The following is a 25,754-nucleotide window of genomic DNA, read 5'->3' as shown; positions in this document are numbered from 1 at the left end:
AACTTCCCTAGTGTGTTCAACTCATTGGATTTGTGCTGATGTAGAAATAGTACAGGTAATATTCCCACTGAATTCCCAACAAGTAAGAAGTTCTCACCTGTTCTGCGTCATGCACACTCTAATCTGAAATAAGAAAGCAGCTAATGCCAACTACTTCCTGCTGTGAAACAGATTCTGGCCCTTTGTGATTTAGTCAGAGAATGGAAGCTGTCGATTGATGTTCATCATTTTTCATGTACATGGATATACAGTTGTCATACAGTCTGAGGCCAGTTTGTCCATTACACACAAGTCTAAATGCACTAGTACACAAAGACTGCTTTCGTGACTAATTCAGGTTTCACCATGAGATGAGATGGCTTGATTACGTGGTGAGTCTCAGAGAGTAGTGTAAGATTCTTGCTAATTTAGATGCTGTTTCATCACCCTGTAAATAGAATTTGTGATGACTTTGCTGAGACCCGTGAGAAATCTTTCCTGATGGTAGAAATAGATGATGACTGTGAATGAAGTATTACAGTCTGACTTCTAGTTTTCTTTTGCTAAATAAGTTTGAGAATACTCTGTCCCTTGTTACTTACCAGAGCCCAAGTTGCTCATTTTGTCAGGCATATGCTAAGCCAAAACTCAGATACCGAAGTTACTTATTCACTACATATTTTCTGGGGCCAAAGGACATCTGGGATGTGTATTAAGGTTCTGACATCTGCAGTGACAAAGTTGCCTTGTCTAGTTTTGTATAAAGCTAGAGGTACAATTTATTGACTGCTTTTCAGAGGGATAACTGTAAGATCGGAACTGCATTTGAGATTGCCAGTGAGTTGTATTGTAGATAAAATTAGCACATTTAATTCAATGGGGCAGTGATTCAAGGCTTAAAAGGCTTGGTTTGGTTTATCTCACTAGCTATAAGAGACACAATGATTACAGTAAGTGTATTAAAAGGAGCAGTAATAGCTGTAGGTGTTCCAGCTCTGATGTCTTGATAACGTTGGTGATGACTGGCTGTGAAGTGGCTGAGGCTGACCGACAGTCTGAGTTGATTTCCTGCATTTCCTATCGGCGGCCATCACTCCAGCTATCAGAGCCTGCCCTCTCTGGTTTAACTGATGCAGCCCTCAAGCCGGAGGAGCTCCTGTCTCAAGTTGTTTGAGCAGGGACCCACAGAAGAGGTCAAATGGATAATACTTGGACATACACACATGCAGTAATATCATTTTTGAGTTGCTATTTCATATATACTAAAATATTGTTCCTTCGTGAGTTACAATACCCAACTGTCATTTCGGGTAAAGTGTACAGTACGGTACAAGAGTAAGGTTTATTTTATAGGCAAGGTCTAAAACATGGCATATCATGTCTTATTTAATCTGACTGTGCTGCTGCAACATTCCCTCTGTCATCTTCTCTCCTCCCCTCCCATCTCCTTGTTTCTTTCTCTCTGTCTGCGCTTGGACAGAGGTGGCTTGTCTGCTGCATGGCTTAGCATACAGCCTGTGATCTTTTATGAATTTAGCATAAACCCTGCTGCTAAGCCAGGCGAAGACATTCACAAGAGAGGTTCACAGAAGAATATCAGTGCACTTGGCAAAATGTGAAATGAGGTGTTTTGTGGTTTGTTTGTTTGTTTTTTGCTTTTCCAGACTACTTGTTCTGGTCTTGTGTCCCTACATTAAATAGTTCCTTGCTCCCCAAGTGTCCTCTGTTTACATGAGTGCCCAGGACAACCCAGCCATAATAGGATTGGCATTCCAGCAGAGCTTTATTGGAGCTCAGAGACAACACATTAGAAGTTAGAGTTATGTCAGCACGTGTCGTCTTCCAGAATTACATCCCATGCAATTTTAAGCAGGAAGTTATTGCGAAAATATTGCAAAAAAATATTCTTTACAGTTTTTTGTGTATCACAATCATATTAGAGATGTAATGAAGGTAAATGACATATTTAAGAAGCTGAGAATCTTTGGAAAACGTGCTAGCTAAGTAGGAAGGGGGGGTGAGGAGGGAGCTTTTTTGCAATAGGACAGTGGAGAGAAGACAGGAAAGCTGGGGGAAAGATATGTAGTAAATAGGGCTGGGCGATATATCGAGTTTTTTAAAAATATCGATATATTTTCATACGAGATATAAGATGTGACAATATCGTTTATATCGATATAGTCTATGTTACGTTATAATTATACTTGTGGAGCCGCAGGTTTGCCTCTCTTTCGTCCACTTTTGTCTCTACGCAACGTTACTCGGCCTCGCCTCTCCTTCACTGAACACAACTCCCCCTCCCCCATAGCTTCACCTGCAGGCAATGACAAGATGAAAGAGGAAAATCTCTGTTAGCGAGTTACCGTGCGTGGGGCTGGACGGCGTCAACGTGTTAGCGAGCTAACCGCGCTAACGACATGCAGCCCGGAGGGGCTGCACGGCCTAAAATCCTTTCATTTTCTCAAAAATCGCGCCTTATGTATGAATTCTGGTTGTGCTTACTGACCGCGAACCGATTTTATGTGGTACACAGCGCTCAGCAATCTGTCAAAAAATGTTTTAGTATGACTTTGCTAAGCTACGGAGCTGCAACGCTTGATGGATTGTCGGAGGATTACGGCTACCGGGGAGGAGCCTCGCGGAGTGATACGTACTGTGTGTGTATAAGGACCACAAATGGCACCTGTTCAGAGACGTGGTGCAGCTGTGAAATCTGTCTCTTTGTTATTATGCTCAGCGTCTATTAGTTTACATTTTGACTGCACAATTGTGAGCTTTTTGTTATGCACAAAAACAACATTGTTTTCTTTTATTTATGGACCATGATTATTTAACCCTTGTATGGTGTTCGGGTCTGTGAGACCCGTGTTCAGTTTTTTTCAAAAGAAAAATTAAACAATTAATTATTTTTTCACGTGTAAATGTGTTGTGTCTTTCCACTCACTCCACTTGATTATAACTGATTTATTTATAACATTTTATATAAAAGAAAAACGAGAAGCACATTAATTCATAAATGTGATCTAACAAAGGTAAAGGGAAAAAATTAACCATGTTTGCTGTTCATATGTCTTGTAATTGGGATGAAGTAAACATCTGTTGAGTAATTTAACATAAAATTGTTTGATAGTGTTAATTTGGAAAGCCAAAACTCTAGCGGGTCCACCAGACCCATGAACACTGGCTGAGTAACAAAAATACGAACACCACACAAGGGTTAATAAATGCTGATAATTTATTTTTGAGTAATTTCTTCATGTACATCTACGCTGTATGTAAATAAAAGTGCCCGTGTGACATCTGGGACACAGTGTGACTAGGAACTCTCTTTTTGTTCTTAACTTATGGCTTTAAAAAAAAAATCGAGATATATATCTTATATCGCCATCCAGCTAAAAAATATCGAGATATGAATTTTGGGTCATATCGCCCAGCCCCAGTAGTAAATAGTAACAGGGTGGATTCAAACTTGGACCTCCATGTTAGGTAACTGGTAAACTAAACCAGTACCCCTGAAATTGCTAATGTTTGAAGTGTTTAATTAACATTTTGCTGATGACAACAGATGCAAAAATTCTGCTGATACAGATGCACTGTTTATGTTCATATATACTTGTACACATACACAGCAAAACCTATAATAATGCAGTCTCTGTGCTTAGTTTGCCTCATAAATGTCTGCATCGGCCACCCAACCCTTTCTGACATGCCTTGGTAAACCCCTGGTCCCATTACTATGCATTATGCATGGACCTATCTCTTAAGTCCCACAAAAGTAAAAGCTCCCCTTGAAAATAGAAGTTATACTGTCACAGGGTAACTTGTCACAGTGACATTTTAAATGTGCAGAAACATTTTGTTTCACAGTGTTAGAATTATAATGATAAAAAGAGCATCTTTTGGGCAGAGTCTCACCAACCTGCAAAACAGTTTCTAAATTGTAGAACAATTAATAATAAGGATACTGTTCCTCAAAATTGTAAAGACTTTGAATAGCTTACAGTATACAAATCTATGTGGGCAAGGAACAAGGCACAACATTAAAAACAAGCCTGACTCTGTCATGGAAATCCCTGCATGGGCTCAGGAACACATCCAGAAATCTCCGTCTGAGAACGTGGTTCACTGTGTCATCCGCAACTGTAGGTTAAAGCTCTGTCATGCAAAAAAGAAGCCATATGTGAGCATGATCCAGAAACACTGCTGTCTTCTCTGTGCCAGAACTCATTTAAAATGAACTGATGTAAAATGGAAAAATATTCTGTGGTCAGGTCAGATTAATCGAATTTTAAAAGTCTCTTTGGACGCTGTGTTCTCTAAGAGGACTAAAGAGGACAGATCAGTTCTCAAGCTTGCATCTGATGCCAGCCATCAATGCTGAAAGGTATATATATTGGTTTTAGAGCCGCATATTGTCTCTTCCCTCACAAGAAGAGGGGATGCTACACAGTTGGACTTTGGGTTGTAAAAACATTCAGGCAAAATTACTAACAGTGTTTTTTTAATGTTTGTCTTACAGAAAGAATGGCTTTGCCTCACCTGTCAAACTCAAAGAGCGATGTCAGGCCAGCTGGGAGATGTTTCACCATCATCCATGGCTTCCCCGAAGAAGCAGCCTCCTGGTCCTGTTCCCTCCTCCACACCTCCCCCTGCTGCTGTAGATAGCAAACCTGTAGTAGAACCAGCAGAGCCAACCCCACCAGCTTCTGAGACCAAGGTAGTGCCCACAACCCCCTCTGAATCAACACCTGATAGTGCACTAATTTCACCTAATCATAGTATTCCTCCTCCTGAAAACAGTTCACAATCAAAAGAACAAAACCAAACACTAGCAAATGAGAATATTATTCTTTCTGAGAAAGACGTTCCTGTAGTAGAACCAGCAAACCTAACCCCACAAGCTTCTGAAACCAAAGTAGTGACCACAACCCCTACTGACTCCATGCCTGAGAGTGCACTGATTTCGCCTAATCATAGTATTCCTTCTCCTGAGAATGGTTTACACTCAAAAGAACAAAATCAAACACTAGCAGATGAGCATACTATTCACCCTGAGAAAGAGGTTCCAGTAGTAGAACCAGCAAACCTAACCCCACCAACTTCTGAGACCAAATTAGCACCCCCTGAGGCTGAGCTTGATAGTGCGGTAATTTCACCTAATCATAGCACTCCTCCTCCTGAGAACAGTTCGCATGACCCACCACAGACAACAGAACAACAAGAAGAAGATGAGAATGCCATCTACCCTGAGAAAGAAGTTCCTGTTTCAGAGAGTTTAGCTGATAGTACCCATGTAGCCCCACCAGCTGAGGAACAGCAAAACAGCTCTGAGAGAATAGCAGAGGATCCCCCTCAGCCAGGGAAAGAGCCATTTGATTCTGATCAACAAACTGTCAGTGAACTCCCAGCAGCTGAGCAACAACAGAGTAGCTCTGAGAAAGAATCAGAGGACCATCCTCATCCCTGTACAGAGATAGCTAATGATGAGCAACAAGCACAGAGTGCAACTGTCAGTGAAATCCCAGCAGTTGTGCAACATCAGAGTAGTTCTGAGAAACCCACAGAGGACCTTTCTCTCCCTGTGGAAGGTGAGACACAAAATCCATTGAGTAATGCAGGTTTAGACAAGACAACAGACCCTGCTGGGGCAGAAACTGAGCCAAATCCCGAGATTACGCAAAGTGAGGCTGCCGCTCCCCTGGCAGATAGTAAGAAAGTGGAACCCAGTCAAGAAAAGCATCCAGAAGTGACAACAAATGCAGCTGAGCCAAAGCCTGCTTTGATCCCTGAAGCAGTTAGACAGGAAACAGCTCCTGCTCAACCTGATACTACAGCTGCAAGTGTGAAAGAGGAGAAAACAACAGAGGTTTTAGCCGAGAAACCCCTGATAGGTGAACCACAAGTTACTCCAGCAGATCACACTCCACCTGACAGTGGAACAACACCTAATGTCAAGAGTGATGTTAGTGCAGAAGTAGAACCGAAAAACTCTGCGTCCCCTGTTGAACAAGTTGATGTCCCTGAACCTGATAAAGCTGATGAAGAATTAAAACAAAAACAGGCAGCAAGTGCAGAACCTGAAATTTCTTCTGCAGTATCAGAAAACCATCCTGTCTCAGCTTCAGAGGGAAAAGGTCAGGCAAACGAAGTGAAAAATGAACAGTCAGAAAAAGATCAGGAGCCCACATTACTTGATCTGGCAGATAAATCCTCTCCTGTTGCTCAGTTTGAAGGAGAAACGAAAGCTGTGGAGAAATCAAATGAGGAGAACATCGCTGAAAATAAAGTTTCTCAGGAACTTAATAATGAGGTAGACACAACAGCGCAGAAAGCACCTGAGGGAGCTGATGAGGGAACAGTTGAGATTAAAACAAATGCATGTGTACCGATAACTACTGAGGTAAAACCTGATGACGAGGAAGCTGCTGAAGAAAAAGAAAATGAGGAGAATACAGTTCATAATGAAACTAACCAGAAACCTCTGGAACAGAATGTTACTAATACAGAAAATTCGTCTCCTCTTCTCGACAAGAAGGAATCTGCAACGGGATTAGAGCCGGCTGCAACTGTTCCAGAGGAAATGCCAAAAGAAGAAATAGATATACAGAACAAGATAAAAGCAGGAACAAAGAATGAGCCAGCTGAGGAGAGCATTATTGAAACAGCATGCTGTTTGTCAGAGAAGTCACAGGAGAAAGGAAAGACTGTGGTCGAAGAAGAGTGCACACCCGAAGCCACGGTGTTAAAATCAGATAATAAATCTGACAATGCAACGGTTATCTCTGTTCCACCACCCCCTGACTTCGAAGAGCCACAAATGGTCAATGAGGTGCCAGTGCAAAGTGTAGACAGCGCGTTATCCTCAGCTGTTACCAGTAAGACAAATGTCAGCGATCAAGCCAGTGAGGGGAACCTTTTCCAAGATGAGTCAGAGATGGGCTCACAAAAGACAAAGAGTATTGCTGAAAATCAACACGAAGCAGAGGAAGATACATCAGCTGTGACAGGCGGCGATGAGCAATTGTCAATCAAAGAGAAGAACGAAGCAGAATGTGACAAAAAAGACGATGAGTCACAACCTGTTGCTGGCAACATGCAGACAACTATTTCAGTATCAGAGGCAAACGCAGTGTGCGACAAAGAAGGCACTGCAGAGTTTGATGTAGGCGAGGATGCAATATCAAAGAAGGATGAAGTATCAGAGACAGCTTTTGAAAATGGAGGTGTGCCTCTATCAGTATCTTCAGCTCCTGTCACAGAACCTGAAATCCCAGTTTCTGTAGTAAGTGAGCAGGACAGCAACCCGAAGGAGGAAAACACTAACGTGGAGGAGGAAAAGGAGCCCCTTGAAAAACTCAATGATGAAGCCGAACTTTCTGAGGTGACCATAGTATTTAGCAGATGTAGAGGTAGATTAGAAAAAATGATCTTTCAGAACTGCTTGACCATTGCAAAAACAAAAAAACTTAAATAACTTAAATACAAAACAAGAATTTACAGTTGGAGGAAATGAAAAATTGTTCATTCCAGATGGGTTTTACTAGAGGTTGAATGAAGTATTGGTAGAACAATATATCCTACTGCTTCACCTTGCAATAAAATTATTGATAATCTTGGACCAACTATTAATATTTCTTTAAAAACATGCTGCTACACTAAATAGATTCCTCCTCAGCTAATTTGATGTATCAGAGTTGCTTTTAATGACTTCTTGTTGTGCCAAATGAATGACAGATAGTGAAAGCAATATTACTCACATGTTAAAATAGAAGAAGCACAAATGAGGGAAATACAGTAGTAGACACTTCCAAAGAGCTAGTTAAATGAGCTGACATGTTATTACACACACATTGAAACACAATGAGTCATTACATTACAATACCATGATTATCTACTTCAAGTACACAAAGATATTAATTATAATAAAAATGCTCACTTAATTTTGTGCCAAATTAAACAATGTATGTCTAAATTGTTAAATATACAGTTTAATGTTTGGATTACTCATTAAGCATATGACATTCCTGAAAAGTGGAATAGTAAGAGCTGGATAATAGTTCAAGGTTTTGCTCTCATATGGTCATTGTCGAAAATACCCCACACTAGTCATTCCTATTAACTCCTGAAATATATTTTAAATCTTCATTTTTCATTCCTGTCATTCCTAAATTCATATGAACTTGCATGTTTAAAACAACTGTCTTCGTAATTGTCAGAAATTAAGCATATATACTGAAAAAGTTTGTTTTTTTTATTCATCAGGTGAAAACAGTGGAGACCTTGAAAGAGCCTGGAATTAAAGAAGCAGCTGTCAAGGAAGGCAGCCCAACCAGCCCATCAGACCTAGCAAAGCTAGAAAGCACTGTCCTGCCCATCCTTGAGGCCCAGGCAACCACACAAGAAGAGGAGAAAAAAACAGACACTCTAAAGGCCAGGCGTAAATTAGAAGTGCTTCCTCTCTCACCTGACTCTCCTAGCTCAGAAGAGGACAGAGTGGTTTCTGATAAGAACGGCAATGGTACCACAAAGAAAAAGCTCCTTGTGCCCATGGATGTCAAGGCAGATTCCCTGGACGATAGCAGTGAAAGCTTTGGAAAAGAAAGCCCTATGTCAGGAGATGATGAAGAATTTATCCGAAAACAGATAATGGAAATGAGTGAGAATGAAGATGCTTCACAATCTGATGAGGAAAACCTAGTTCGGCGAAAGATCAGAGAGGACGAGAAGAAACAAAAGGAACAAAAGAAAACAGAAACTGTAGAGAAGGGCACGACAGGGAAAGTCAGACGGCTTACCAAGAAAAGCACCATAAGCCCAGATGATGAAGATAAGGAATTTGGTACTTTAGTGGATAAACCTGATATAAACAAAGATATGGAAGCAGAAACAAAAGAAGGGAAGCAACAAAGTGGTACTGCAGTTCGCAAATTCCAAACTATGGAGCTGAATACAACTAGCAGCCCTGTGTCTATACCCAATGATGATGGAGAGCCTGAAATGGAAAGCCTGACAGATTCTCCAGATGATCGGTCTAGAGGTGAGGGGTCTTCCAGTCTACATGCGTCCAGCTTCACTCCTGGAACTTCCCCAACATCCCTCTCATCACTGGATGAAGACAGTGATAGCAGTAGTCCGAGCCATATCCGCAGTGGTGAAGGTAAACAGCACAGGAAAGCCAAACACAGACAACCTGGTCAAATGCTGCCAACTATCGAAGACTCTTCTGAGGAAGAAGAGTTACGGGAAGAGGAGGAGCTGCTCAGGGAGCAAGAAAAACAGAAGGGCTCAGGGAAAAAATCCAAAAAAGATAAAGATGAGATTCGAGCCCAGAGGAGGCGAGAGCATCAAAAGACACCGCCAAGCAACCTTTCCCCTATTGAAGATGCCTCACCAACTGAAGAGCAGAGGCAGGAAGCTGAAATGGAGGAGATTAGACGATCATCTTGCTCAGACTTTTCACCCAGTATTGAATCAGATCCTGAAGGATTGGAAATCCATGCTGCAAAGATTGCGGCAGTCCAGAAAACCTATCAGCTGCCCATGTCTGTATCTCTTCACTCCCCAACAGATGATCAAAATATTGATAAACCACAGAAAAAACCTCTCAGATCTGCTGATGAAGCCTATGAGGAGATAATGCTGAGGGCCAAGTCTCCAACAGCTGACAAAGGTGAAATTCAGCCAGAAAAAGAGTCCCTATATGGAGGCATGCTCATCGAAGATTATGCATATGCATCTCTTATTGACAATTCGACAGCTGATCTCGAGGACACAGAGAAGATTACTGTTCCCACTCAGCCCAAAAAGCTGCGATCGCCAGATGAAGTTTATGAAGACATGATAAAGAAAAGAAAGGAATTCATGCAGCTGGAGCAGGAATACCAAAATATGCAGGCAAAAAAGGAAAGCACTAACCCAGAAATTGTGCTACAACCTGCTGATATTACTGTTTCCAAAAGCAGTACAATAACATTAGACATGGATGGGAAGCCATTGTTGGATGCTGAAACTGCCTATGAAGAGCTAATGAAAAGAGTCCTGACTCCTGGAACAAGTCCAACTCAGCATGAGCCAAAAGTAGAAGCCACTGCATCTAGAAAGGCACTCCACCCTATTCCAGACTTAAAAGTAACGCAGTGCTCTTCAGGAGAGTTATCTTCTGATGATGAAATTATACCTAAAAAGGAAGTGGAGAAAAATCCTGTATCAGATGTCTCATCAGCAATGGAAACTGAGCCTGTGAAAGAAACGTTTCCATCACCCACATCAGATCAGCAACCTGAAACCACAATCAAAGCAACCCAAGGTGATATTGTGGACTTGACTAGTGCATCTACAAAAACATCAGCTCCTGTGATTGCCAGTGTATCACCCTTGCCTACAGTCCCCCAGTATACACCTGGTATACCAAGTGTAGTATCAACTGCCCCACCTGTGCCCCCGAAGCCAACTGTCCTGCGTAGGGCTAATTCTCAGGAAAAAACAGAAGAACCTGTTGCACCGCCGCTCCCTCCTCCTACTCCTCCAAAACCTACTGTGTTTCCCAGGAAAGCTCCAGTTCCACTTCCACCTCAGGCTTCAGCAGCTCCAGTAAGGCAAGAGACAGTGACTATGACTACAGCTCAAGCATCACCTACAAGACAAGTAGTTACTTCAACATACAAACCTCATGTTCCCCCTCCTGTACCCCCAAAGCCATCCATCCCCGTTGGAATTGGGGATAGCCACAAACCAGGACATGGTGTTAAACCACCAATTGCACCAAAGCCTGGCTCACAGCCTTCATCACCTGCCCATGCCCCACATCCACAAAGACCCTCTGTACTTCCCACAGGTCCTAGTGACATAGCCCTTAATCTAAGCCCCACTTCTGAAAGCAAAATGTTTCAACCATCACCAAAGTCTCCTTCTTCTCCAAGATATGCCAGCAATCTTCGTGACACATATGTGGTCATCACTCTGCCATCTCAGCCTAGCTCTCCTGTAGATAGTGTTACCACTCATGCTCCCTCTAGCCCTGGTCCAGCATCTCCTTCATGGCAAGCTCAGCCTGAGACATACCACCATCAGCAGCCTCAACCTCAACCATATTCACAGCAGCAGCAGCAGCAACAAACACCTCCTCAAACAACCAGGGTGCCTCTGGCATATACACGAGTCACAGAATCCATTGAAAGTCAAGAAATTTGTGGGCCTGAAAAACATGTATCTAGCTCTTGTCATATAATTGAGGCTATATCAGCCTCAGCACAGCCACCTGTGGTGATGCCCAACCTCATCTCTCAAGTGGTTACCACAGAAGTCCAAAGGACCACTGTCTCTGTTGTTCATGAAAGGACACCACCACCAGTGCCAGCTCCAAGGGCAAATGGTCTCCCAATATCAATGCAGAAGCCTATGCCCCAGTTGCCAGCACAGAATGGACAGGCTATTCAACCTTCTGAGGTGGTAGATCTTAGGACTATGAAAGTGGATCCAGAATCAACCACACGTGGTGTGGATCTGTCTGCTGGTCCAGACTCAAGACATCAGTCCCTTACGACTGATGTCAGTCGTCACAGCAGTGCAGTGCAGTCCCCTGTGGTCAACCTCAGTGCTGAATCATCTACAGTTTCTATAGTAACTGATAGCATTACCATCGTGACCTGTGCTGCCACAATCCAGCGACGCGACAACTTGGACACCTCTTTGACCTCTTCAGTACCCCTTCAGCTAACAAAAAACAAATCATTTGAACCCGTTTCTCAAATTATTTATCGACCAATTGATTCTCAGCCGTCTACTCATGCTACTGCTGAGATCCCTATTAATCTCTCAGTTGGATCTAGTACGAGTGGAGGAACACTCCAGGCCACCCCTGTAACAATTGCACCCGCTTCTGTTGCAAGTTGTATTGCTAATGGATTAACTAATGGCACAACCACAGTGTCAGGAGCTGTTGACCTTAGCACAAATAAACCATTCAACACTGTGGTTTCAGTGGATACTGCGTCTACCGAAGTGGTTACAGCTGTAATCACAGACGATGGCAAACCAGTGGATCTGACTGCAGGGAAAAGAGCTGTATGTTGTGATGTTGTGTACAAGCTTCCATTTGCAGGAAGTTGTGCAACTCACCAACCTACCACACCCTTGCCTGAAGATCGCTTTGGATATCGTGACGACCACTATCAGTATGACAGGTCGCCTTATGGCATGAGAGGGTTTGGTGGAATTAAACCTTCTATGTCAGATACTAACCTAGCAGAGGCTGGTCTCTTCATTTACAAGAGTAAAAACAGCTATAATTTCAGTGGCACAACTGAAGGTGCAGTAGATCTTACCTCAGCAAAGATTTCTGATGCAGGTCAGTGCAGTGACATTGCAGACCTGTCACTTAAATGTCACTTTGAACTGCTTCCACTTATTCATGGCTAATGTGGAAATAATGGCTACTTTTTGTTTTTATTTTGTTTTGCATGGACATTTTTTCTTTTCTTTTTTTTAATCATTTTTTTTGTTTTACCATTATATTTTTTGCATGTACCTGCATGCTGTTACTTTGTTGAACCTCATTGGAGTTTTTTTTGGTCTTCCACCTTTTTTCATTATTTGAACAAGGCATGGCTTGCTGCAACAATTAATAATTCTGTAATACTGGGACTGAAATGATATCTTTGACTTTTGACAGGTGAAGCTGTTGACTACTCCAAGAAAGGAACTTACGCTGGAATGACAATTCCTCCCTATTCTCAAGATAGAGTCACAAGTGCTGTTGGCACACTCTTTGGTACAAGCAGTGTTTTGAGATCATCAAATGGAGTGGTTTATTCCTCTGTTGCAGCCCCAGTCCCATCTACATATGCCATTACCACCCAGCCAGGGTCCATATTTAGTACAGCATACAACACCTTGTCAGGTATGCATACCAGCGACACCATGCCTTCTCTTTCCAACCTCCAGAACCTACCACTTACTCGATCCCACAGTTTTCTATCCACCATCTCTACTACTGCAGCAGAAGAACAAGCAGATGCTCCACTCAATCTAGAGATATCTAGAGGAGGCACTACTGCTGGTGATTCTGCAACTACTGCAGCAACTTCTTTATCTCTTGACACCTATACTGATGCATCTCTGGAGGCTATAGCTGCTTCACTGGAAGCGCTTTCTTCACCCATGGTTCCTGGAGACAGCCAGTATCAGGCAGAGCGCGAGAGACTAGAAATGGAAAAACTCAAGCAACAGCGCCTGGCTGAGGAATTAGAATGGGAACGGCAGGAAATTCAGCGGTTCCGAGAACACGAACAACTCATGGTGCAAAAGGAACTGGAGGAGCTGCAGGCCATGAAACAGCAGATACTTGCCCAGCAAGAAGAGGAAAGACAGGCTCACCTTATAATGCAGAAAGAAACTTACGCTCAGCAGCAGCAGCAGCTTGAGCAGATTCAGAGACTCCAAGAGCAGCTCCGTCTGCAACTGGAAGAGCAAAAGCTTCGTCAGATGTACCCAGGTGGGGACATACAAGAGGCAGTTGTCTTAGGACCTGATGGCACTGTACTGGCCCGAAAGATCACAGATAGTGGGTGCCAGACAGATGAAGAGGATGAAGCAGTCAGCAAAGCTTACACAGCAGGTAGAAAAAAGAGAACTGCTAAAAAGAGCGTTGACAGTTGTGTGCAGACTGATGATGAGGATCAAGATGAATGGGAGGCTCAGAACAGAAGCAGACAAAGCCGTCCACGTACTGCCAGAGGTGATAGGGGTGGGCAGTCTGAGATGTCTCTTCAAGCCCACACTGAGATTTCTATACAAACTGATACAGATGGGAACATTAGAATGGATACCAGAATGGAGCTTTCAGATTCTGAAAGGACCTCACCAAAGAAACGACCTACCCCCTTAGAAATAGGGCAGTCTGCTAACCTCAAAGCTGATTCTTCTACTCTTCAGGCCCCTCCTAAATCCCCCAAAGTGCTCTATTCCCCTGTATCCCCTTGTATCTCACCAAGCAAATCCCTTGAGTTTGTGTCTTATGATAAATCCCTTGGTGATACAAGCCCACAAAACCTAAGAGGAAGTCCTGATCCATCAAAAGCCTCTCCAGCAAGTCCCAGAGGACAGAAATCCATGCAGAGATCTATGTCTGATCCTAAGCCCATGAGTCCAACAGGAGAAGAAAGAGCAACATCTGGAACCCAGTATGGTGAAGGCTATACTGTAAGTACTACCATCGTAATTGACATAAATCCAGGAAGCAAAACCACAAGCCAAAAATATGAATTTATTTTAACTTTCAGATGGTGTGATCTGTGTTTAAACTTTTCTTTTGGTTAATTAAGTTTGACATTTCTGGAGAGTTATCTTCAGCTTAATCCCATTTCTAGGTAAAATATCATGGAGTATTGTAGTCAGTTTTCTGCCTGGGCAATTCACCACTGAGAATCTCATACATACATAAACAGTTGGAAATAAGCTGAGGTTGCAGGAAACACTAAGCTGTCAGAGATCCATCAAGGGTTTGTGAATAAATTATTTCTTGTGCAACAGTAGTGTGGAATATTTATGGGCAGAAATACATATGTTACTGTTACCTAGAAAAAAGATAATCAACAATTTGTCTTTCAATCACTCTACTACAATACATCCTTATAGAGGAAGACTATCAAACAACTTAAATTTATACAGTTTGCTCTGTTTTAATTACTCATAAAATGCAGCAGTTATCACTAATTAATTTATCTGAGTAACATATTGTTTATGAAGCTGAAGGCTCCTTAAACAATTATTTTGGGAACTAAACTACTTTTACAACACTTTTTTTCCTACAGGGCATAGGCTCAGGTGGTACACCAACAGGGACTCAAAAGAAGGTGAAGAGGACTCTCCCAAATCCTCCATCAGAGGATGAGTCAACAACCACTGGACAGACAGCATATAGCACTGGCTCAGCCCGTCGAAGAATGTGCCGTAATTCCAACATGGCACGCGCCAAGATCCTACAAGACATTGATCGAGAGCTAGATCTGGTGGAGCGCGAGTCTTCCAAGCTCCGCAAAAGACAAGCAGAATTAGATGAGGAGGAGAAAGAGATAGATGCAAAGCTAAGATACTTGGAGATGGGCATTAATCGTAGAAAGGACGCACTGCTTAAAGAAAGAGAGAAGAGGGAAAGGGCCTACTTGCAGAGTGTTGCAGAGGACAGAGACTACATGTCAGACAGTGAGGTTAGCAACATCCGAGAGACTAGAGGAGGTGGTGAGGATGAGGAGATTGAAAGTCATGGTCTTGAACGTCCCAGGACAGCTCCTCAGTCAGAATTGGATGACTTTGTCCCACCGCAAACCAAGCACGAGTATGGAAAATACTCTCAATACCAATACGCTCAAAGTCAATTTCAGCAGTCTCTCTACCAGACACCTCAGTCCTACCAGTCTCATTCAATCTACTCCTCTGTCCCTTCGCTCACTACCTCCCAGCAGCAGAGTTACCACCAAATGCTTTTGTTGCAGCAGAAAGCTGCGAGACAAGCAGCCCTACTCTCAGAGCTCGATGCAACGAAATATGATGTCATTAGCCGTCAGCCTGATCCCACTTCATCAGCTTACCTTGGTGTTAAGTATGACAAATATGGGAATCATCTTGATCTCAGAGCCTTAGAAGTGGGAAGTATAGCAGGTAGCCCAATGTCAGCTGTCTCTGATTCCTACTACACAGATGTAGATCACCACACACCTCGGAGTTACATGCTGCTGGAAGATGCTGCAGAACTAGCTAAAGGCTCCACAGGTCTGTCCTCATCTTATAGTCTGGCTGAGAGGGAGCTGGCAAAGGCAGAGAAACTGCTTCGTAGGAGTGCTGCTGATCTGGGGTCTACTGACTATTTGGGATCCACGTCCAGACTTCATACCTTTGGAAAGACCCCTGACGAAGAGGATACCATGGAGGAACCCTATGAACTGAAACTTTTAAAGCAGCAGCTTAAGCAAGAGTTTAGGAGAAGTACAGGTGGGACTGAAAACTTAGAACAATTGACAGGTCTCTCACAGCACTACTATACACCAAGCTCTAGCATCTCTGGTTACTCTCAGAGACACTATCCAAAGTCAGAAAAGTATAGCATCAGTCGACTTACTCTTGAGAAGCAGGCAGCTAAACAACTCCCAGCATCTATGTTGTACCAAAAACATAAGACACCACTACTAGATCCTAAAATCTCCTCCAAGTATTCCTCTATTACAGACAGTAGAGGTTTAGAGACTGACTATACTAGCTATTTGGGGTCCACCAGTGCATCCCCAAGATCCAGCCGTCTCTTGCAAGATGAGATTACCTTTGGTCTTCGGAAGAATATTGCAGAGCAGCAAAAGTATTTAGGATCCACCCTGGGTGCTAACTTGGCTGGGTCACTTAACTTGAGTCAGAGCTTGGGTTTGGATTCTGCCTATCCTAGTGGTAGTCGTTCAAGACCATCCTCCAGGCCCACATCTTGCTATGGCCTGGACTTGTCTATCAAAAGAGACCCATCAAGCTCTTCACTCAGGCTGAAAGGAGATGGTGAAGCATCTGGAGACGGCCCAAATTATCAAACCCCATCTGGTCGCACCAAACCTACTAGCCTTCCCATTGTCCAAAGTGGGCGCGGCAGAATACCCATAGTGGCCCAGAATTCAGAAGAAGAGAGTCCACTGAGCCCTGTTGGGCAGCCTATGGGTATGGCCCGTGCATCAGCGGGACCTCTGCCTCCCATCTCAGCCGATTCAAGGGACCAATTTGGTTCTTGCCTTTCATTGCAAGACTCCCAGCAGCAGCAACATATCAGGGAAGAGCCAACAAGGGGTAGGAGTTATGTGCTGCTGGATGATCTTCAGGGCACCATGTCAGATAGCGAAGGTAAAAAACAGACTTGTTACACTGCCACTTCATTCCTAATTAGCGTTTCATCATTAACACTTTTTGGTTATGGTTTGTCTTGCATGAATTTATTACTAAAGTGGGTAAAATATAGCTTGTGTTTCTTCATTCAGACTCAGCATGTCTTTTGAGGTGTTTTTGTTTTTCCTTTGCATTCTGTTGAATGTGTCTTCTTATTCCTTTCTAGTGCAAGTACATTTAATATTGAGTTCCTTTGTGCATGCAAATCATTTGTAAACTTTTCTGTTTCCTATAGACTTGAATGTATCTTTATGTATACACTGTTTTCTATTTTCTGTTCTATTCTCATCCCAATTATTGTGTAACATCTTCCTATATGAGTTCACTGCACTGTACAGTCTGACATCCTGTTTCAGATACATGAAAGGCGTCCCCCAAGAAATACAACTTTAAAACTCAACATGATGTCACACGTAGCTGTTGAAATGCTTGAAGTATTTTAAATCCTTCTAATTAAGCATTTAGACGACAGTAGTATATTGATCCTTTAAAATAGATCACATAGAGAAAATGTTTTCACTGTAAATGATGCAATGAAAAAAGTGCCTTTGCCACTCAAAAAGTTAGAGTTCTGTCAGTTTCAGTCAATTTCTCTTAAGCATAATAGTGTCCTGTCTGCATTTTCATAGACAGTAATATACAAATATATATTTTTGGATTATTGATGTGCAATGTGAATACAGGATATTTACTTAGTTATTCCATGATTGCATTTAACTTTCTACTAGTACCCAGTAAGACTAAACTATAGGAAGATTTAAAATGTTTTTTTTGTTTTGTTTTGTTTCATTTTGTTTGAAATGCATGATATTTCTTTGCAATACTTCTGTGTTAATAAATATAAAACTTTTACATGCATGTCTTGTCTTAAATATCTGCTTTTGTGCACTGTGATACATGAGTGATTTTATGCTGCATGAAATGCATGCATGCCTCCTTCATGTAAGAAGATCACCGAAAATCTGATCATTTGATTAACTTCTGTTAAGCAAACATAGTTCATTATTTTTGGTGCAGCTTCTATAGCTGAAAGCAAGTGAGCTGTCATACATATGAGGACAGTGTTTTTTTCCAAAACAGTGGTTCAAAAGCACTATTACAACAGGAAAGGGGAAAAAACATTATTGTTGCCAGCACTTGCTGTCGTGATAGCAGTGGTTCGCAATAAATCATGTGTTTCAAAAACGACTTCTATAAAGCAGCTCTAGAACTTCTAAACTTTAAGCTGAGGACAATGTATTACTAAAACAGGATGCAAAATGGGCTGTCATTAAGTGCAAACTACATTCATAGTAACATTTCCTATCTTTTTGTTTCATATGCTTAAAGATGCCATGTCTGAGTTGTCTTGAATGCAGTTTAATTATTTACCTATTGATTCATATGGATCCCAATATTTTATTTATACTTTATAATACATTAAACCCGTTTGCCTTGATTGCAGCCCTAAGTGATTCCCTGATGGCTTTGAACAGAGACGATGCAACCAATGGTAGAGTATTAGTTCAGTTCTCTACGCTAATATATTAACTTGCACCACAAATAAAATGCATATCAACAAAATGGTGTCTAAATGTTGGGGAGGTTTAAGACATTTCAAATTTGGTAATACAAACAATACTTATATTGGAAATTTAAAACAAATTTAAATGATTTTACATTTTTTACAGTTTTCATAAGATTCATCACACACTTGTTGGGGAGGAGACTCATTCACCTTCCTAACAACTGGAGAAAAATTATAGAAATATACCCAACATTTACATCTATCGACAAGTATGGCAAGATAGATTTAGTTTATGCTACTGTGTTGTACTAATAGTGCTTTAATCGTTCTCAATCTGCCTTATTTTCTGTGCATACATATGGAATTGTTTTGGTTTTTGGCATCATTTTCCTACTTTGCAAAAAGTGTAACAGATTAAACTTCTGTTTGGCTCATATTTTTTCCTCATATTTTTTGCAACCTAACAACTAATATGTAGACGTTTTTTCAATGGCATGTAATCACCTTTAAATGACCTGATAACCATCCTCTGTAAGTGGATGGAAAAGTCCAGATTCTCAGATTGGTTTTGAAGCTGTGCTTGTTTTTATCCCTGAAGCCTACCACCTTAGACGGGAAGAGACAGATTGGTTTGACAAACCGAGAGATGGGTGGTCGGAGAACGGACAGGAGAAGAGACAGGTGAAAGAGGAAAAAACACATACACTGTAGTAAAGTTCTCAAAGTGTCATCTATGAAACACCAAGCTGCATGCATTCACATGGAATCATCTTGATATATATAAATATATATATAAATATGTTGCATGAATGGTGTATGGTTTTTGTATAGTAGCACAAGGCACTTAACGTCTTACCATTGTGTATGGGCCATAGGGAAAAGGTCCATACTACCCCTTCCCTCACCTCAGGGTCAAACTGCAGAGGGATCCTAAAGACCGCAGTGTCTCAGGTAAAGTAACACAGTTTACAGGAGCATCATGTTAATGGTAGAGTGACTGACTATACAGTCAGAAAGGCATGTATGTTCATGTGTTATTGACTGTTGTACAGTCAGTTAGGACTGCATCAAATATAATTAGGAATAAGAATGTTATAAAATAAATGAAATAAAAATATTTACAAAGGATAGACAACAAAATATGCATAACAAAATATAGACATTAATCTAGATCTTTTTGGGTTTACAGAGCATGACTAGTTAGCTTAATGCATATTACTTAATATTCAAGCCAAATCTCAGCAAACTAGCAGGTCACTTTGCTAGCCTATATGTTGCATCACACAACTCTTCCAGGCTCAAAGCAGCCCAGCATTTCATTTCCTGGCTTCCCTTTCGATTTGGCTCTCCTCCATGCTCATCAGTCATTGCCATGCTCAAAATGGCGTATCCCTCACACTCAGGATTATCTTATGCAATTAACAAGCAGCCCAGAAAGGAAGCGTTTTGTTTACTAGCGCCCAGTGCTGAACTGAGTCATTTTGCTGCAATGTTTTTGTTCTTGTTATGATATTTTGATACCACGGTAAGCATTTACGGGATATTGTTTTATACAGGAAAACTGTTACTCAATAAGGCTCATCTACTAGTTGTTTTTCTCTTTCTCTGTGACCCAAGAATTAATGTGTAGGACTCACAAGCTGGTACCCCAAGGTCGAAAACACCACAGAGATGAGACCACTTCCTTACTCCCATCCTCCCTTCCTTATCTCTTAGAAAAAGGCTCGTTAAAGGCTAGGTGGTTTGTCTCAGAATTCACTAATGAAAGAACTCTGTATTTTATGTCTAGGAGTGTATTTTGCTGGGATGATCATAAATTATAGCTGAACTGATAAACTACACAAGGGATACTTTGCTCAGAAGGCAGGAAGACGTTTCCTTATTTAGTCTGTACCGGTTTGAACTGGGAAAGCTGACACACGAACCTTTTTTCTCTATATAAACTGCTGTGTATCAAATAAACCTTTGAGTTGATTCTGGGAAAGCAATCTGAACAGTTTCTGTATCACTTTGTTCTCCTAGCTGCTCCCGATATCGTAACTAACCCCGCTGAACGGCATACCTGAGTGTTACTTTGAATAATTAGGAGTCTTATAAGGAAAGGACAAACTCTGCTTATCGCTCACGCCACGGAGGAAACCCGGGAAGGCAATTTCCTTCAGTTCTGGCTTCAATAACCATAAAAAATGGTTTCATGGTTCAAAATTAGTAAGGTTTCTGTTTTTGCGTAATTGAAAGCCTCTTTATGTAGGCTGAGAAAATCAATACAAGGGTAGTGGTTTAATCTAGTTAACAGTGTACTGTGTGTAGACAGTGTGCTGCCTACATATGACCTAAACTGCTGCTGGACACAGAAAATCTGCAAACAAAATGATGCACACATTTCTTTAAGACTGTGATTTAAATTAACATATCAATTTAAGCTATTAAGCTTTACCTGGAGTTTAGCTGGGTTTTCTCATCAGTTTTGGATTAAGCATCTAGTAATTTAAGTTTCAGAGACTGCATCAAAGTGTATATATTTCAGTCAAAAGTTTACAGCTAGCCAAAACCAGCAAGTATGCTATAATGAGCTTTAGCTTTAGCTATGGCTAGTTCTGGCTAGCTCCCTAGCTCCCACGATATCTAAACCCATAACTTTTAGCTACATTTTACCTGCTTATCTCTGAAAAATTATTGTATTTTTAGTAAATAACTTACATGTTTAATTTGATACAAAATATCAAATTACAGGCTTAATTCTATTTTGACCATAGATAGTATAAAAGATGGCCACAGCTACGTCACCTCTTGGTTTGTGAAGTCTCCTTAGGAGCCTCAAGATGAGGATTTTCACCATGTTGGTCTCAAAACTTAGAGGTTTTGAGAAAGGGGCACGTCTGGCTGTGAAACTGCATGCTCATTGGGCGTTGACTCGTGAATCACAAGTAGTTAGCCAATGAGCTTATTTCTAATAATCCTCAGTTCTGGACCATGGTATGACAAGGGTTTAGAAAATGGACCTAATGCTTTATTAAATATGGTCTAAAACAGCGATCCCCAACTTTTTTGCACCACGGACCGGTTTGTGCCCGACAATATTTTCATGGACCGGCCTTTAAGGTGTCGCGGATAAATACAACAAAATAAAACTAGTACCGGTACCGAAAAAAGAAGATTTATTCATAACACACGTGAAAAGACCCAGGAAAACCGAGTTAACGAAAAAAAAAATGATAACAAAATAACACTAAAAACGGATAAAAACCCTGAAAATCATACATTTCACACCCGAGTCTCACTCTCACGGCCCGGTACCAAATGACTCACGTACCGGTCCGTGGCCCGGGGGTTGGGGACCGCTGGTCTAAAACAAGTGACTGAGACTCAAAACTGACTCAAACTCAAAAGCACTTTTCCCTTTTTTGAAACCATAGGCATTGCCCCCTTGTGGCCATTAAAAAGAATTCAGGTCATGTCTTTTATACAGTCTTTATTTTGTCTGACTCTGTAGTCAGTGTATTTGGCTTTCTACATAATAGTCACACTTTTATGTTATTTGACGAGGTTTTTTTTGTGTACAGTCATACAAAAGAAATCATATATTGAATTATAAATGTTGTAGACTGTGGGCTACTTCTACCATAAACACTCACCAGTCTTTCTTTTGGGGCATTAACAGGAAATGGTCTGGGTATCCGAGTGGTCGGAGGAAAAGAGGTCCCTGGTAGTAATGGAGACATTGGAGCATATGTTGCCAAAGTGTTACCTGGTGGAGCGGCAGAACAAACAGGAAAGATTCTTGAAGGTAAGCTCTTTCATCTAATTAAATCTCTTATTGTGAAAATTAAGTAGAGTAAATGGAGTGTAACTACAATGTGACTGATAACTCACTAGTCTTCTGCCATACAGTTAAGGGGTGCCATAAGGTATTGTGCGATACAAAATTAAGATACAAAATGTTTCAGTCTTCTCATATAAAATTCAACAAGCATGCCAAACAAACCTTTTCTTCACGCGTGTAATTTGGGTGCATTTACATCTTTGGTCGTTCGCAGCCGACAGACTGAAAGAATCGAACATGTAGTTGGAGTGAGAGAAACAGGGAGATTACAAAAATAGGTCTTCATTTGAATTTAGTTTTATCACCTGCAGGCGACGGGCCATGACTCACATTTGGTCATGAGAGATGAGAACCAAAAACAAGAAGCTTATGGGTGTTGAGTGTTTAAACCAGCAGTTATATTTGTATCATTTTATTATCATTTTTCACCTTTTGACTAATTGGAATGGAGATAGAACCTAATGGCTGTGTCATGATAGCAGAGTTATTTTCTTAACAAATCTATTGTATTATTTGATGACTGTTCTAAAATACCAATCATTATATTATAGTTCTTAACCCACAGATATGGCCTTTTTTTTAACAATAAATTGCTTGTTTTGTGTGTAACAGGAACACATTATATTGATTTTTACATAGGGGAGTATGAGATCAGTGAACTCCTAGTCATACTCACATGAAGGGTGTCACACAATCAGTAAAGCTTGAGGTTGGACAGTTTAGACGTGTATAATCCATCTGCCTGTACTCTGAGGATGTGTTTATGTGCACTTGAGCATGACCACTTGCTGCTCTTGTTTGCCTCTCCTCCTGTTTCCTTTTTATTGTAGTACATGGCTGCTTTACTTTGCTTTAACGCTCTCCACTTTTTTGTAAGCACGCTATAAAGGGTTCCAGAGAGAACAGTGCCATGAAAAGATAGAAATATGATACTGAAAGTTGTTCTTTAAGTCAAAGGCCAGAGGATTCAACAACATCCTACAGAGCAATTGTGTCATGCATTTTATTCTAACACAGAGAAAAAACTAAAACTGTTAGCGGCTGCTGTAGTCCAAGAGTCAAGGTACATCTGTGGTGCCGTTAGCCAGACACCTCAACCATAATAACACCCGTAACCCTGTCATCAACACCGAGCAGAATGGCTGCAAATTACTTCGGTTCTGCCAGTGGGAACACGATGCCTCACTCTGTCTGGTGCGAATATGGAGAAACGTTGTCAGATTCAACAGGGGTAGAGGCTCTGTGTCTCAGAAGGAGTGTGTGTGTATGAATGGGTGCTTGTTTGATCGCTGGAATTCAACCTCCAAAAGCTACTATATACAGTTCAAGGGTGTTGATGAATAATACCAGAGTGGGAATACAGTGTACTCTAGCTTTCCTGTCACATATGCACGCAGCTCGAGAGTACCGTCGAAAACAGAGGACCTTCCTGATGAGCTGTTTCAATCCGTGTAAGTCCTGCCAGCGTGCAGGGTGTGTTTTGGAGCATGCGGTGGGTTTGCTGTGCTGAGTGGAATATCACTGCGCTATTTTATATATAGAAATGATCAGCCTGTCCTGGGAAACATCTGTCACTGCTAAAGCAGGTTGGAGAAAAGTGTATTTGATTGTAAATGATATATTTTTAAGATTAAACAGACCCTTTTACTCTGCTTGCTCTTAACTAATAACTAATGACTAAAATGAATGGACTGATTTTTTTAATCATTTGATTGTTTTATGAGATAGGTTTTGATTCCTTTTTTTATTTAGAGGGATGTGTCTGTACAACACTGGATGTGGGAAAATACAGGATCAATATTGATTGCTCTTCTGGGTGTGCAAATCGTATATAGGAATGCAGGTCCTGGAGTGGAATGGTGTTCTTTTGACGGGGAAAACCTATGAAGAGGTACAAGGGCTCGTTGGACAGCCGTGTAATGAGGCAGAAGTGTGTGTCAGACTGTGAGTATAACCTGTGTCACTTGCAATCTTTCTCTTGTGCACTCTGTTCAACCCGCCATAATGTCATTCTTGTCTTTTCTTTATATTTAAGATGGATCATTTTAACCTCTTCATGACTTTAATGTCTAATATTTAAAAGCTAGTCTTAATCACTAGCTTTGCTGTCCTGTTTTTTAATTAACTATTGTCACATCATTTTTTTCTCCATTTCTGTGATGTTTTTGTGGCTTTTCTGGTACCTTTTTTTGTCTTTTTTCCTTGTCATTTAATTCCTTTAGTTTCACTTTTCAGAAATGTATGAAATGTAATTTTTCCAACAGGGATCTCAACATGTTGGCAGAGTCTGAGGGTTCCCAGCACCTAGATTTCCAGGAGCACAGCAAAGGTAAGTTGTTACCTAATTATTTTTATTATAATTTCAACTGGAACTGATTCCACTGATTCCTCCTCACTCCTGTTCCTCTGTCCTCAATTTTTCCCTATTAACTTTTGTCTCTTGTTATTTTCAGATGCTCTTCTCATATTCTTCTTCTTTTTATCTTCAGCTCTCTTTTTTCTCTCAAGTTGAGCCATGTTTTTTTTTTCTGTGGCCTAGTTCCTCAGTCTGTTACACAGAACAGTTCTGGAAACATGCGATTGTTTTCACAGAGCTGTCTCTATTGTGGCACTTTAATATTCACTTTTCTTTTCCATTGAATTTGACTTGGAAGTGAATTGGGTTAAGAGCCATAGTGATGATTCATTTGGTCCCTAGACAGATCATTGTCAAGATCCTTTGGTTTGTTATGTGCAGCGATGATGATCTGTACTCATAGTTAACTCATGTTAACTTTCTAGGTGACAGACCTCCCAGATCTCCAGGTGTTGATCCCAAGCAGCTAGCGGCCGAGCTGCAGAAAGTGTCACAGCAGCAGGCTCCACTGTCCACCTCCTCCTCCAGCCTGCCTGCCACCACTTCAGCAACCTCCAGCCCCGGTCAGCCAGGATCCCCCTCAGTCAGCAAGAAACGTCACAGCAGCAAGGCGAGTTTAGAGGCACGCTATCAATCACATTCTTTACGTTTTAGGCAGCCAAGCAAACAAAACATGTCAACCCCAGCCACAATCCACAGATACCGTAGAACATGCTATTCACACAGGCTTTTTTAGCTTACCCACAGTTGCTGCAAAGCTGCAAGCTGCTTTGCAACCAACCTTCGCCCCAGCTCCTCCTTTTCTCCTTTGCTGTTTCTGACTCTGTGTCACAACCTTTGATATTGATGCTTGCTCTACTCATGTAAATCCATGGAGATGGAAGTACATGGTCTTCTTTTGACTATAGCAGTCCTGGCTGCACTGTAAGCACCATTAAGATTGCAATATTGAGTTTCTGGGAAAGTTTATTTTGAAGCTATGCCTCTGTCTGCAGAGAGTTTCTGAAGAGCTCTTCTAAACTTTGTTTTAACGTTTGCTAGTAGTTGTCTTTGATTTCATAAGAGATATATCTACCTCTAACTCAATATGAATTTAAGATGTGTATAATATAATTATTTATTAGTTAAAATTAGGTAACAGTATATGTCTTTTTTAAAGGATGTCAATTATCTGA

The 25,754-nt window shown here is 41.2% G+C and overlaps 1 protein-coding gene across 5 annotated transcripts in view; it reads left to right on the top strand.

Moving 5' to 3' along the window:
• The window catches only part of pcloa (piccolo presynaptic cytomatrix protein a), a 73,491-nt gene that overhangs the window by 32,766 nt on the left and 14,971 nt on the right, over positions 1-25,754 (top strand). For all 5 annotated transcript variants that reach the window (XM_085385723.1, XM_085385722.1, XM_085385726.1 and 2 more), the window contains exons 4-14: positions 4,499-4,696; positions 8,242-12,325; positions 12,650-14,178; positions 14,790-16,851; positions 18,338-18,385; positions 18,999-19,081; positions 19,276-19,351; positions 22,062-22,187; positions 24,059-24,167; positions 24,488-24,552; positions 25,005-25,189. In XM_085385723.1, coding sequence (XP_085241849.1) covers positions 4,499-4,696; positions 8,242-12,325; positions 12,650-14,178; positions 14,790-16,851; positions 18,338-18,385; positions 18,999-19,081; positions 19,276-19,351; positions 22,062-22,187; positions 24,059-24,167; positions 24,488-24,552; positions 25,005-25,189 — 8,565 coding nt within the window. The remainder of the gene's footprint in view (positions 1-4,498; positions 4,697-8,241; positions 12,326-12,649; positions 14,179-14,789; positions 16,852-18,337; positions 18,386-18,998; positions 19,082-19,275; positions 19,352-22,061; positions 22,188-24,058; positions 24,168-24,487; positions 24,553-25,004; positions 25,190-25,754) is intronic.

The sequence above is a fragment of the Rhamphochromis longiceps genome, linkage group LG17 (genome assembly GCF_057381845.1).
Source record: "Rhamphochromis longiceps isolate RC_006_pf linkage group LG17, R_longiceps_female_GT1.1, whole genome shotgun sequence".
Taxonomy (NCBI): Eukaryota; Metazoa; Chordata; class Actinopteri; order Cichliformes; family Cichlidae; genus Rhamphochromis; species Rhamphochromis longiceps.
Note: the sequence above shows the minus strand (reverse complement) of the source record. Positions and strands in the feature narration are given on the sequence as shown.